General features: G+C 53.6%; 6 protein-coding genes across 6 annotated transcripts; 2 read left to right on the forward strand and 4 right to left on the reverse strand.

The window, feature by feature from the left end:
* Positions 1-393: 393 nt before the first annotated feature.
* J4E88_007400 (uncharacterized protein) lies at positions 394-2,256 on the reverse strand (the record flags this gene model as incomplete). The annotated part of the gene is made up of 1 exon (XM_049401017.1): positions 394-2,256. One exon carries the CDS (start codon positions 2,254-2,256, stop codon positions 394-396), a length of 1,863 nt encoding a protein of 620 aa, XP_049253329.1.
* A 1,355-nt stretch (positions 2,257-3,611) lies between these two features.
* On the reverse strand, positions 3,612-5,104 carry J4E88_007401 (uncharacterized protein; the record flags this gene model as incomplete). Its single annotated transcript, XM_049401018.1, has 5 exons — positions 3,612-4,027; positions 4,076-4,396; positions 4,446-4,667; positions 4,723-5,026; positions 5,078-5,104. The coding sequence occupies 5 exons, from the start codon at positions 5,102-5,104 to the stop codon at positions 3,612-3,614; spliced, it is 1,290 nt and encodes a 429-aa protein (XP_049253330.1).
* Positions 5,105-5,696: 592 nt separating this feature from the next.
* On the forward strand, positions 5,697-6,493 carry J4E88_007402 (uncharacterized protein; the record flags this gene model as incomplete). Its single annotated transcript, XM_049401019.1, has 3 exons — positions 5,697-5,734; positions 5,784-6,369; positions 6,428-6,493. The coding sequence occupies 3 exons, from the start codon at positions 5,697-5,699 to the stop codon at positions 6,491-6,493; spliced, it is 690 nt and encodes a 229-aa protein (XP_049253331.1).
* Positions 6,494-6,872: 379 nt separating this feature from the next.
* J4E88_007403 (uncharacterized protein) lies at positions 6,873-8,354 on the reverse strand (the record flags this gene model as incomplete). The annotated part of the gene is made up of 1 exon (XM_049401020.1): positions 6,873-8,354. The coding sequence occupies one exon, from the start codon at positions 8,352-8,354 to the stop codon at positions 6,873-6,875; it is 1,482 nt and encodes a 493-aa protein (XP_049253332.1).
* Positions 8,355-8,808: 454 nt separating this feature from the next.
* J4E88_007404 (uncharacterized protein) lies at positions 8,809-10,012 on the forward strand (the record flags this gene model as incomplete). The annotated part of the gene is made up of 2 exons (XM_049401021.1): positions 8,809-9,048; positions 9,101-10,012. The coding sequence occupies 2 exons, from the start codon at positions 8,809-8,811 to the stop codon at positions 10,010-10,012; spliced, it is 1,152 nt and encodes a 383-aa protein (XP_049253333.1).
* A 1,283-nt stretch (positions 10,013-11,295) lies between these two features.
* On the reverse strand, positions 11,296-12,842 carry J4E88_007405 (uncharacterized protein; the record flags this gene model as incomplete). Its single annotated transcript, XM_049401022.1, has 2 exons — positions 11,296-12,284; positions 12,344-12,842. 2 exons carry the CDS (start codon positions 12,840-12,842, stop codon positions 11,296-11,298), a joined length of 1,488 nt encoding a protein of 495 aa, XP_049253334.1.
* Between the last annotated feature and the right edge of the window lie 64 nt (positions 12,843-12,906).

Raw genomic sequence — 12,906 nt, forward strand, 5'->3', positions numbered from 1 at the left:
GGTTCTGCAAAAGCTGTTGATCGCGGCGGGGAGGGCTCTGTGGGTCTGCTGTCCCCGTGGGCCGGAAGCTGATTGGCCAGATAGGGCTAGATACCTGATTAGGAAGGTTCTGCAGCATCTGTAGATCGCGGCAGTCTTGGCAGATAGGGCCAGGAGCGGCCCTGTGCAGCCTATCAGAGTCCTCCAGGCAGGGCCGTCTACACGTCCCAGCCTCCTCTCTTCTCTCACGGCATCAAGCTTTGAGCAACCGGTGCAGCATCCCCATGATAGTAAAACAATATGTGTATTTTGCAATCTACATCAACCTCCGATACTATTGTGCCATACAGGAAAGGACTGAAGTTCATAACTAACGAGAACGCTCCGAATCTTCACGCACTCCCATGTCTCCATCTAGGGCTCCACATCCATCATAGGAACCTGATCCTCATTCTTCGCCTCCGCCAACCCCTTCCTCTTCCTGGGTGGTTCCTCCGGCACCGGGTTTTGATCCTGCGGCGGCTGCGGCATCTGCGGCACCATAGGCTGCAAGTTCGGCGGCGTAGGCTTGAGTCCGTTGGCGAAGATCTCATTCGCAATCTCCATGCCCAGAGGCACACCACCGATGGGGTAGTCACCCTCGATACCCTGCCTCGTACCCCTAGTCTTGTACCTGATGTCCTCTGGGTTCTTGAACAGAGCAGCACCCGCGTCATCGACGGCGTAGATATCTTTCTTTGTGGTAGGCACCAAAATGTCCTTTGCGGCCGCGGCGTCGAAGCGCCAGTGCACACCCAGGAAGATGCGCGAGATGGCGTTTTCAAACATCATCTCCCAGCACGAAGAGAACTGGCGGGGCACACGCGTGCGCACGGTACCGGGTTGGTCGGTGATCTCGCGTTCGAGCATGTAGGGTTGGCGGAGATCGCGGCTGATGCCGTTGAGTTCGTCGGATACAAAGTCGATGGCGATGTTGTCGGGCGCGTCGTCCTGCCAGCTTCCGATGCGGCCGTTGTAGTACCTGCGCACCATCTGGAAGGCGGCACCGCCGAATGTGGCGTGGCCAGAGGGGTAAGCAGGGAAGGGCGGCTTGAAGGGAAGGGCATCTGAGTTTGTAGCTGGGGCGCCGAGGGTAAGCCAGAATGGGTCGCCACGGTCTACGCGTGTGGGGTCACGGAGGATATCGTCGCGGACACCGGAGAGCGGGCGCCAGAATTCGAATTCCCACTTCTCCTTCCAGGAGAAGACGCCTGCGTCGGCCAGGGCTACGTTGACAAGGGCAAGGAGACGAGCAAAGTCAGCGTTGTTGGCTTCGCTGGTCAGGGACTCGGGATCCTTCTTGTACCGAACGGCAATCTTGCGGACGATCTGGTTGTACAGTCTGGGTGGTGTGCCAATCAACTTTGAGCCGTCGTAGGCCCACGTCATTCCCTGGACGGTCTGGTGAGGAGTGCGCTTGGTGGTGTTGAGGGCAGGTGCTCCGCCCATAGTGTAGACTTCGCGGAGGGCATCGTCGTACTCAGCCTGCTCGTCAGACATGGAGCGGATGGCTGGTGGGTCAGCAAGGATGTGCTCGCTCTGAGTCGCGAAGCGCTTGGCCCTCGTGCCATAGAAGGGACCGTGGTACTGGCGTCTGGGGACCTTTGGACCATTGGGGTCGTTGGCATCCTGGGGGACGAGGTCAACAGGGTGGGTGGGCTCATCGTCGAACTTGTAAGGTCCCACTGTGGGATGATAGCCTTGTTGACTGGCACCTTCTGGGTGGAAAAGCAGGTCGAAGAATTTCATGGCTACTGCCTTACCGAAGGTGAAACTGGGAGAAGCCGGATCGACGGCCTCTGGTGCGTTAGTTATCGACTGCTGGATGATGTACTCGAGCTGATCGTAGGTGCTGTTGGCAATGGAAGCGGGAACAGGAGTCACAGCAGGTCTCATGTACAGCATGGACAGCATCGTGAAAGCTGCTCCTGCTACCGCCTGCTGAGCATTGTCTGCGCCAGCTGGATCGGGTAGGCGGTACTTCTCGTCTTCAGCGTCGAGTGACAAGAAAGTCTTGAAGTCGGGAGAAGGCTTGATGACGAAGTAGGTGTCGTGTACAGCCAGCTGGAGCATGCCTAGAGCTCTGGCGGAGATTGGGGGTCCAGTTTGGGGGCCATCGAAGGTGTGTGTAACGCGGTTGAGATCCAAGCCGACATGGTTCCAGTAGAGGATGTAGTTCTGGTTGTCTGCCTCGTCTTCAACCTGCTGTGGAAGCTTAACGGGAATGAAGGTCGCCATGACGAATATGTTGGTGTATGAGGATATGGAAATTGGGGAAGTTGTAGTTATGATGATTGTGACATGAGCCCTGATACTTTATACCCAGCGACCCCAGGCTCCCTCATCGCCCGCGAGATCTGTCCATACCTGGGTTATTTTCTTCTTCTCCCAAAATAACCCAGCTGACCATCAGGTGAACACCTTCCACGATAGGAACCTGGCTACATTCAGGCAGACGAGAAGGCAGACTCTGAGCCACGCTGTTACAAACCGATGCGAAGGACCATTGTCGTGGAGTAGAGATACTGCCAAGAGTCAATGAAGTTGTCGCGCCATGCAGCCACTGGCGGGAGGATTACACTTGGCGCGAACTACTTGTGACGAGTGAAGTTGCTTACCGACGCGCTGCGGAGAGGCTGAGTTTGGCTGCTGTGAGCGGTTGGTGGTCAGATCTGACGTACATTTCAGCTGACAAGGGGGTCCGTGATCCAGCCTCTCAATTCTCTCAGCCAATGCATTCATGTTACGAAGCTCAACATCGCCATAGGTATTGCTAAGCAGTATATATCCCAGAGTGTATGCTGTGACTCTGGTGCCTGTTGACGTGCCATTGGGCTATGACATATGCGAGGGAAGCCTCCGGTGGCGGTGTTTTGGACCCGAACTCGATACGAATGTTGTCCAACAGCAATACTGTTCATATGGGCACCTGGTTGGCGGAATCTAATGGAACCTAACCCCGGGGATTGCTTGCGATGGTTATTCGCAGCTGGGTTGACTGCTGGCGGTAGGGCTGAGGGAAGCTTCCAAGGTTGCTTGGCACAGTCAAACACCTCGGATTGATTAACGTGATCAGCCCAGCACAAAAAAGTCGCCCGGCGCCTCATGGCTGAAGGCAATATACCAACAGAGAATGTCGCAATGCACCTGACAATATCTAGCACTCATGTCGCGGATCCAGGGGCGGTGTATCTGACCTCTGAACCCATGAACCCGGCATAACACGAACGCTTACCTCAGCTTGGTACACACGTGAGTGGGCGCGCGCAACTCCATGGGAACTTTCGCGCATGGCGACAGGGTCGTATCGAGGAGGCGTTCGCATAGACGCATCTCGGTCCGCCACAGATCTTGATTTGGCCAAACGAAGGACAGAATCCCCACCTCACCAGATCTCCTGTTTTTTCTGAGAGCGATAGGTGTGCAAAAATATGACTAGGAAAGTTACTGCAACAAGCACATGTGGTCGATAGAACAAGTAAAGTTAATTCTCATCCTACCTACTGATTCGCAGCGGACAACGGGAATGCCAAGCTTCCATGCTCAGGATGTATTGCGCATCCCATAGCCATCAGGCGATGGAAGGTGGCTTCTTATTTGGCCTCCTTCAATAATGCCTCCATGGTAGCGTCCTTCTGACTGACGCTGCCACTTCGTTCCGCAGGCTTGAGCTTGCCGGAGGCTGGGCCCTCGCTATTTTGAGCAGCGTTCTTTAGCCGCTCGGTATCTTCAGGGTTTGTGTCCTGCTTCTTGACGTCCTTCTCCTCATCGTCGCTGTCGCCAAGGCTAAAGGGGTCGTGGTCATCGGGCTCTGGGTTTGGTGCGACTGAGGTGAGAGGCTGCCATTTCTTGCCGCTCGATTTACCCTGGCTGCCCTGGTTGTTCGGCGATGGGTTGCGGTACAGCGCATCGACCTCGTCAACGGGTCCGCTCTGGGGCGGAGAGACGGGCGTGGGCTTGAAGAGGTCGGGGTTGGCGTGCGGGCGACTTGACGATCGCGGGCCAGGGCCTGTAAGTTGTTAGCAGCTATTGCACGTGCGTGGTGCTTCCAGCATACCCTCGTTGTCTCTCAACTCGAGCTTTGCGAAGTCGTCGCCAATGACCCGGTTGTCAGCATCGTAGCGGTTGTGGTCTGCCGACCGTCGCTGCTCCGCTGACTTGCGAATGCCATGCATCTGGTCTGACTGCGATGGGCCGAAGTTCTGCCTCTGCTGTGGTGGTGGTTGCCTTCCCGTGTACTGGACGTTGCCGTACCTGTCGTACTCTTCCATCTCGCCGCTGTCGAGTTTCTTCGTGAAGTTACTGATCCACTTTGTGACGGTTTGCTTTGTTTCCTCGAAGCCCTGCTCGATGTTCTTGCGAATCTCAGGGAGGTCGTCTGGCTCAGTGTTAGTAGCTGCAGAGATGTTGACGTCGCGTGATCGTACCATCGAAGAAGCTGTGCTCCCGCTCGGGCTCACCAGGCCGTTGTCGCTGCCCCTGGCCACGCGATCCATAACCGCCCTGGCCCTCTGGACCACCTTGACTTTGGTAGTGCTGAGCCAGTTGTCGCGCATATATTTCGTCCTGCTCGAGCTGACTACGGGGTTGTGGGCGTGGCGGTTGGGGCGGAGGAGCCTCCTCGGCCTTGAAGTTGGGATCCGACATGCCTGCGCTGGTTAGCTATACCCCTCACAACCATAAACCAAATAGGCAGCCACGTACTCAGCAGCGCGTTGAAGGCAGGCTCAACCTTGCCTCCGCTGGCGACCAGAACCGCCTTGACGACATTAGAGTCGACGTCGGGGAAAGCCTCAATCAGCGTGTTCTGCGCCTGCACCTGGGGGTCGACTGGTCGCGGGGGCTTCTGGGGTGGAATCTCTGTGGCTTCCTCGTTGAAGCGCACGCCGGGCTTGGGCGACTTGGAGGCTGGTGAGGGTGAAGTAGCATTGTCTTGGGTCGCAGATGCCGGGCCATCGTTATCATCGTCGAAGTCGAGCTCACGCGCCGTAGTTGGGCTCTCTGGAGGCTGCAGCTATTAGTGGGGGCTCCCATCCTCATTCGTCTGTTTTTCGCTTACCTTTTCCGTGCTAGTTTTCTCAGACATATTGGCTATTGTTCTGTGTACAAGGAGAGTGGTGTGCGACTTGTTGGTGATTGTAGAAGGCAGTCGCGGTTGTTGAAGCTCTGGGCTCGTGAATGCCGCGCAGTGGCTCGTGGCTTGGAATGTTCCACTGCCACTGATGACGTTTCGCGCCAAGTGGGGCACCATCAACTCGACCAAGCTATCCCTACACACCAGCATTCATTCTCATCCCAAGTGTGCGTCGCGAATACCTCTTTGAAGTCACCACTCCGATTCCTTCTCAGTCATGTTCGAGCTTCAATTGTTGCATCTTCCATCCAGCTGTATACTCAAAGACTCGATAGGCCACCCGTCGTAGCTGACATTGGATACCATGTCAACAATAACTTCTCTAGTAGTATTCGCAAAGACAGTCGCCGCTCTCGACAAGCTCGAAAGCAATGCCTGCATTCCATACATCTAACCGGCCATCGCTGCCGGTTTTGCATTGCTGCGCCACCGATCAGGCATCCAGCCACCCTCGCCGTGTGCCGTGTCTCGGCACCATCTTTTGTCTTTCGAAGTCTCTTGAGCTGCTACTGTCGTTCATGTCACATTCGTATCCTGCTTCAATATGTTAGTCGATGCACAGGTGATCCAAGATGATCATGAGTATGTGCCCATGGAGCCGTCCTCACCAACAACTACTGACAATGCGCAGGCTGTACGGCATCACCAAAGCCGCGTATACGCGCCTGCCACGCGAGATACGCGACATGGTCTTATCTAGCATTCTCACGCAAGACTATCGAGAAACAATCTACGTCCAGCAGTTCCGCGAGGAGTTCAAGGAGTTCAAGGAATTCTCCGGCCGCTTTTATGGGGATAACACAATAGCCTGGGTAGAGTACAGCTCACCTAAGCGTTGGGAGCCGCCCTGGATTTCGCTCTTCTACCCACCCTTCGCAGCGGAAATGATTGACATACTCTATGAAAAGTACCCGCACTTCAAGATCAGTACGCCGACCAAGCTCCCAGAATTTCTCAGCGCGGACATGTTCGGAGCGGGACGTACCCCACGCGATGCGAAGCTTCCTAATTTAACTATCAAGGGATCATTGGATAAGGGAAGCTCCGACTCTGTCAGCGTCAAAACACTCGCATCCGATTTGAAAGCCCTTTCCGACTGCACCTGGACCCCAAACTTCCGACTCGACATCACCTTCCGCACCGAGTTAGGCATCTCCATCTTCAAAGCCAGAGCCATACCTCGTGTGGCACGGAAGATACACAAGATCTGTCAAATAGTGTGTCCTTGGATTATTGAAGCCGAGGAACGGGGTGCAAAAGTGTACTTTACGATAGCCACCAGGCGTCCGGGACAAGTTCACAGCTCGGTTCGGCCGGAATACACGACGTATGGATGCTTAGATGAAGAACGCGACATGTTCTATACTGAGAAAGAATGGGTGAAAGAGCTGAAAGGAACTCTAGGTCCAGAGTGCCAATGGTTCCGGCGGGAACGACCTGGATATACACAAAGAAAAGACATCTTGAAGCGATCGAGGCCGAAAGCTTATGCTGTGGCACACTTGATCGGGGCTGCATGGGGTTTAGTCTTCTGCATTTGCTGTTACCTACCCGCACAGGCAAGGGAGGACTGCAAAGATCATAAGAGAAAAAGAAGTGTGTTACCGAGAGCTGTGTTACGTTAAGATGTCATCTTATAACAGAACATCATATTTGCACTATCATTGGGTATGTTTTAGTAGAATCAGAGTGTCTGGTAACGGATGATTTATCAGATTAATCAGTCAGATACCTGCATATCGGTACGACCACGAAAATTGCACTTCTCCAATCGTTCTTGTGTCATCAAAAAGCTCCCAGGAAACCACTCTGGTTTCCCATTCATACTTCCAGCTTCCATCATCTTCACCAACGCCTCCGCAGACTTCAAACACAACACCATACCATGGCCATTAAACCCCGCGGATATCCACAGGCCCTCTTTACCTGGCACCTCGCCTACAAACGGTCGTCCGTCAGCCGTCGCGCCCATAATTCCTGTCCACTCCTGTACTATGCGGCGCGATGCCTCTTCTTTAGACGTCTCACCCCAGTTCTCGGCGCCGAAATACCCAGTCAAGCTCTCGTTGAGGTATTTGGAGATCTCTGGTTTCAAGGTACTATCGTCAACCGTCCCGTACTCGCTCGGACCGGTCTGAGGTAGACGGCCCAACCCACCACCAATAACGATGTGCTGTCCTCCGTCTGGCAGGGGCCGGGGGATCATGTACTCGTAGCCATCGCGGTAGATGAATGAGTATGTTGTCGGTAGTGGAGTTGGAAGCTTCGTTGAAGTTCCTGGTTGTTGTGCGGTGATTTGTCCACGCATTGGCACGATGGCTCCTTGCAGCTCCTTCATAATGTAGGGTGTGTAGCCGTTAGTTGTGATGATGACGTTCTTGGACGTGATGGTGCTTTTTTGAGTACACACATCCCAGCGGTTACCACCCTCGCTTTCCGATTTCGCCGAGGGACGGATGTCGTGGACTGGCGTGTTCGTGCATAGCTGTAGCCCTTTCTTGACACACTTCGTCAACAACCCGGTCGTAAAACGATATGCGTGGATTCTGCCGGCTAGGTATTCGAAGGCGCCCGCCAGCTTCTCTTTCGTCTCGATTGTCGGATTACTGTTTTCCGCTGCCACAGAGAACTTGTTTTGTATGTCCGCGATGTCTTCATGGATCTGGTACCATGCAGCATTTCCCACTTCCTTCTCCTTCTCCTCTGCATCGACCCGCAGCATCTGAATAGCCATTTTGCCAGCTTCAAAAGTAGGCTTATCGTAGACAAGATCGACTGTGTTACACAACTTACTCTCGCAGTTCAAGCCCAGTTCCTCCGCCATACGATGCGTCTCAACAATGTTGGCATATTCTAGTCTCGCGATCTTTAATGCCTCTTCTTTGCCAAGCTCTTGCACATGATGTGTGTAGCTGCGGTAGCTTGCCGCTTTGGTATGTCCACCGTTGCGACCCGTGGCGCCTGAACAGACTTCACGTGCTTCCAACATCACCACGCGTGCGTCTGGCCAGGTGTTGAGGATATTGTAGGCGGTCATTGTGCCTGAGATGCCGGATCCGATGACGACATAGTCGTAGGTATGTGTAGCCGTTGTAGCTTTTGGCTCAGTGACGTTTGCAAGATGAGATTTGGGGTCGTGCCAGTACGAAGGCAGTGGGTTGGTGACGGGTGGCGCGACTGGGATGCGCGCTCGTTCCTCCATGTTAACTTTGGCTTAGTGGCTTTTTCTTCTTGTTTTGAGTGGACTTGCAAGAAATTGTCTTATATAAAAGATCATGAATAACTACAGCGCTGAATGAGAGACTTGTCAATGAAGATAGAGATGGAGAGGAGGTGATGTGGTGGGAGTGGGGCGCACATCGGCTGTACCTGCTACTTTAGGAGCGTCACTTCCCAGCGCGACACGTGGGCGGCGACGGGCGTTGCTTCAAAGATGCCCAATTCGACGTCCTGGATTCCACGTCGTCTGATAAGGGACTCTTCATCTCCTGGTACACGATAGCATTGGAAAGCAAGGAGACGACTTATCCGAGGGTGGATTCACCTTCCCTACTCGAACGCTTATTGGCGGATGCTTCGGGCCAATGATGTCCGGCAGCAAAGTTGTAAAGATGGATGTCTCGAGACAGTAACGGCTTGACACATATCCAAATCCAATGCAAAGACTATCGCAAGTTTCTCATCACATCTCGCCAGATCCTCGTGACGGTGCTACTGCGACGAAGTCGAGCTCTACCCCGCCCAACGCCGATCGCGGTGACCCCTCAGCTGCACGAATCAACACCAATATGGCGAAGACCAAGGTCGTTGTAACGCGACAGTTGATTGATGAGGCGCAAAGATTGCTCGATGCGAAGAAGGAAGATTTGGAAGTCGTGCAATGGCAATCCGAAAAGGTGAGTGTCCATAATTGGCGATAAAGACGTGTTGCTGACGAAATGCATGCAGCCATGTCCGCGCCCATGGCTTCTCGAAAATGCTAAAGGTGCAACCGGAATACTAGTCATGCTCACAGACAAGGTCGATGAAGAGCTATTAGAAGCAGCCGGATCGCAACTGAAAGCCATCGCTTCATTCTCCGTCGGAACCGACCATGTCGACCGAAACGCGCTGAAGAAACGCGACGTACGTCTCGGCTACACACCAACATGTCTCACCGACGCCGTAGCGGACCTCACCATCATGCTCATTCTCATGGCCCAAAGAAGAGGTGGAGAGTCGATGACGAAAGTCGCAAAGGGCGAATGGCCTCAGATGCCATGGCATCCCCTGCTCATGACGGGCCCGCAGATCCGAGGATCAACTATCGGCTTCTTGGGATTCGGAAGGATTGCTCAGGCTTCGTTGCTGAGATTACTGCCGTTCGGCATCAAGAAGGTCATCTATCTCACGTCCAAGCCTGGCAAGCCTGTCAAAGAGGATCACTTTAGCCTCATCGAGAACGCTACTATCCCCATCGAGCCGGCGAACAGTATCGACCAACTCGCACAAGAGAGCGACGTAGTCGTTGTAGGATGCGCCCTCACGCCAGAAACCAAGCATCTCGTAAGCACAGAGTTCTTCTCTAAGATGAAGAAGCTCGCCGTTATCGTCAACATTGCGCGCGGCCCCATCATCGACACTGATGCACTGGTGACGGCACTGGATCAAGAGCAGATATTTGGTGCTGGGTTGGACGTGATTGAGAATGAGCCCAACATCACAGCTGATCACCCGATCTTGAAGCAGCCAAGAGCTGTGCTTGTGCCGCATATTGGGAGCGCTACGATTGAGACACGGGTACAGATGGCTACGGAGAGTGTCAAGAATTTGCTCGCGGGGTTGGCAGGGGAGGAAATGGTGAACGAACTGCAGTTGTAGGGACATGTAACAAATATAGAGTTCCTTCACATCCAGCCTATATCTGGCCCTACTGCGTGATATCCCGTCGACGTATACGCTATGTGGTATCACAACGACTCCACTTCATTTTTAGCAACGCCCCATTTCCCCCAAGTGTGTTCTCCATCCAGCTTCATGCGTCACCCTCGTTCCACTCCGTCGTCTACAACCGGAATAGCAAAGCGGCCACGAATCGTTCGAAGAAGTTCCGTCCATCGTATCTCTGCAGTCCGGCGTAGGCGAGTGCGAAGACTAGCCAAATCTCCAGCAGGGCTACGAACACCCAAAGAACGATGGTCACAGGATCCATCTTAACACGGGAAATGTGCGCGGTTGGTAAAGTAAACTGCCGAGGTATGGGTGTGACTGCGGATTTCGAGGTCTTGAAAGGCTGATCGAGGGCTGCAAGTGGATGTTGATAACCCGTGGACTTTGTGAGGCGGTTGTTGATGTGTTCCAAGGTTGACTGTAATTGAAGATCTGTACCTACAGCTGGGTTGATGTGGCGAGAGGAAGAACTTGCGATGCGCAACGCGGCTGCCTATGGCAAATACTTTCCCGAGAGTTGTATGGATATTGTGGCCGTGCTACAGAGTACTTTCAGTGAGAGAATTTGCTAGGCGCTTCCCATGACAGTGAATGTGAGCCGCCACTTACATGGGCCCTTCACTGTCTCCATTTCCTCTCGATCCGACCAATCTAGACAGACAGACAGCAGTAGGTTGTCGGCGATCCTGCAAATGGTATTAAGAGTTGAGGGAACGTGTCGTTCGTGACGTCCCCCGTGCCATCCGAGGACCTCGGGAAAGCGTTCAGTATGGTAATAAAGTAAGGCTGGAAGCGATACTAGTCGCCATCATTGATAAAGATCGTCCTTGTGCGGCCTCAATCAACCATCGTCTTGCGAACTCAGACCACGGGAGCAGTTACACGTACTCATTTGCGTTTAAATCGCCAGCATCGCGCGCGGCTCAGCGGAACGTCTTGACATCCGCCTTCTTTGGAACTTTCCATATTTAATGACACTGATACATCGCCCAGAGTTCATAGCAACGAGCAACGAATTCAATATATTGGACGCAATTTTCTAATGAAATGACGGCGGTCGTGGTTGCGTACGTTTGATGGAGCTCACCCCTGCACTAGCCAGTTTGGGTTTGGACGATGTCGCCCGCACCCGCGGGCGTGGACGCGTCCCAGCCACCCCACCGACGCGCCCGCGACGTCTTCACGCCCGTTGCTCCTCACATTCGCGCCATGTATCAAAACAGCTTGAACCCTCCCGGCACGTGGGTCTGGAAAACATCCGTTGGATCGTACTTCCTCGCCACTTCCTTCATCCTTCCTAACTCAACTCCGCCATAGCTTCCCAGCGGATCCTGAAACGATGCTGCGAAGTTGAGATACTTGTATCGATGGAAGACACCCTCTTCCTTCGTCAGGCCTTCAACTAGCTTTACCAAGTCCTTCAAAGCCTCTTCGAAACCATCGGTAGCGGCAGCGTCCTCAAATGTGAAGATTATCTGCAAGAATACCAGATCCTTCTCTGGCGTTTCGTCTGGTTCAAAGCCTAAGCTATTGGGCGATGTGCCATTGCGAGGGGGTGCAGGAAGAGCCTGGAATGTTATCTCCGCGACTGGTTTGGCGTAGGCGTACTGTGCCGCAATCTCCGGGACGACTTCTTTCCACAAACTGTGGATGCGATGAATGATCGTCGGTGAGACGGCGAAAGAGGTCGTTGCCCAGATGGTGCGCTGAGGGTTTGCAGCCACTTGTCTCGACGCATTCCTGGTATGCTCACTGATCGGAGCTTCAACCATGCCATTTATGACTTGCGGCTTGGTCTCGAAAATCGCCTTCAGTGCCCCAGGCCTTTGCGCTGGCCGTGTGTACCACATGATGCTCACTGGAGTGAACGTCGCTGCCGTATGGTTGTATCGCACAGTGACCCAGCCCGCTGCATATGGATCATATTCCCCGAGCTTGAAATTGGTAAATGCAGAAAGCAAAGGCGTCGTGGCATTTGGCCCGAAAACGATTCTTCCACCATAGATGGGACCAGCAGGGAAGGCATTCAGGTCAAAGCGCGACACGATACCGAAGTTGAGCTGCCCTCCTTTGAGCGCCGCGAAGAGATCAGAGTGCGATGTAGCGTTGGCATTGACAATTTTCCCGCTGGCGAGTACAACTTCGAAGTTGACGACGCCGTCACATGCCCATCCGCGCTCTGGGCTGAAGAAAGAAATTCCACCTGCGCATTGTTGGTAAGTCTCCTAGTTTCAAAGATTGGTTACAAGAATCTCAGCTTACCTCCAGTCAGAAAGCCAGCTGTTCCCACGACGCCGATGCGACCCCCAAGTACCGTCAGTTTCCGCTTCTCAGCCTCGTTGTATACGTCCTGCCACAGCGCCCCCGCGCCAACCCTCACAACTTGATCTCCTCGCGCAACTTCAACCTTGTTCATGCTCTGCATGTCGATTGTGACGCCATCATCGATGTTGTTGAAGCCGGCGTTCGCGTTATGACCACCGCCTTTGATCGCAAACTTGGTGCTGTTGCTCACTCGCAGAATATTGATGGCGATTGCTACATCTTTTGCGGATGTTGGGCGGACGATGCACGATGGTCGCAGCCGAAGCTGAAGGAATGGATACGATTGGATAGATGCGTTGTAGGTCGATGCTGCGGGGAAGAAGGTGCGGTTAGGCAGTACCAAGGCCAAATCTTCACACGAATTGCTTGGATAGCCGTACGCAGATGCTGCACCGAACAAGAAAAGACTAGCGGAATAGAGGTTGAGAAGACGCATGTTGCAGAAGGATGAGGTTGAGACACTTCACTGGCACCACCACACGAGACTCTAGCTCCAATTT

The sequence above is a fragment of the Alternaria novae-zelandiae genome (genome assembly GCF_023758075.1).
Source record: "Alternaria novae-zelandiae strain BMP 2774 chromosome Unknown scaffold_15, whole genome shotgun sequence".
Taxonomy (NCBI): Eukaryota; Fungi; Ascomycota; class Dothideomycetes; order Pleosporales; family Pleosporaceae; genus Alternaria; species Alternaria novae-zelandiae.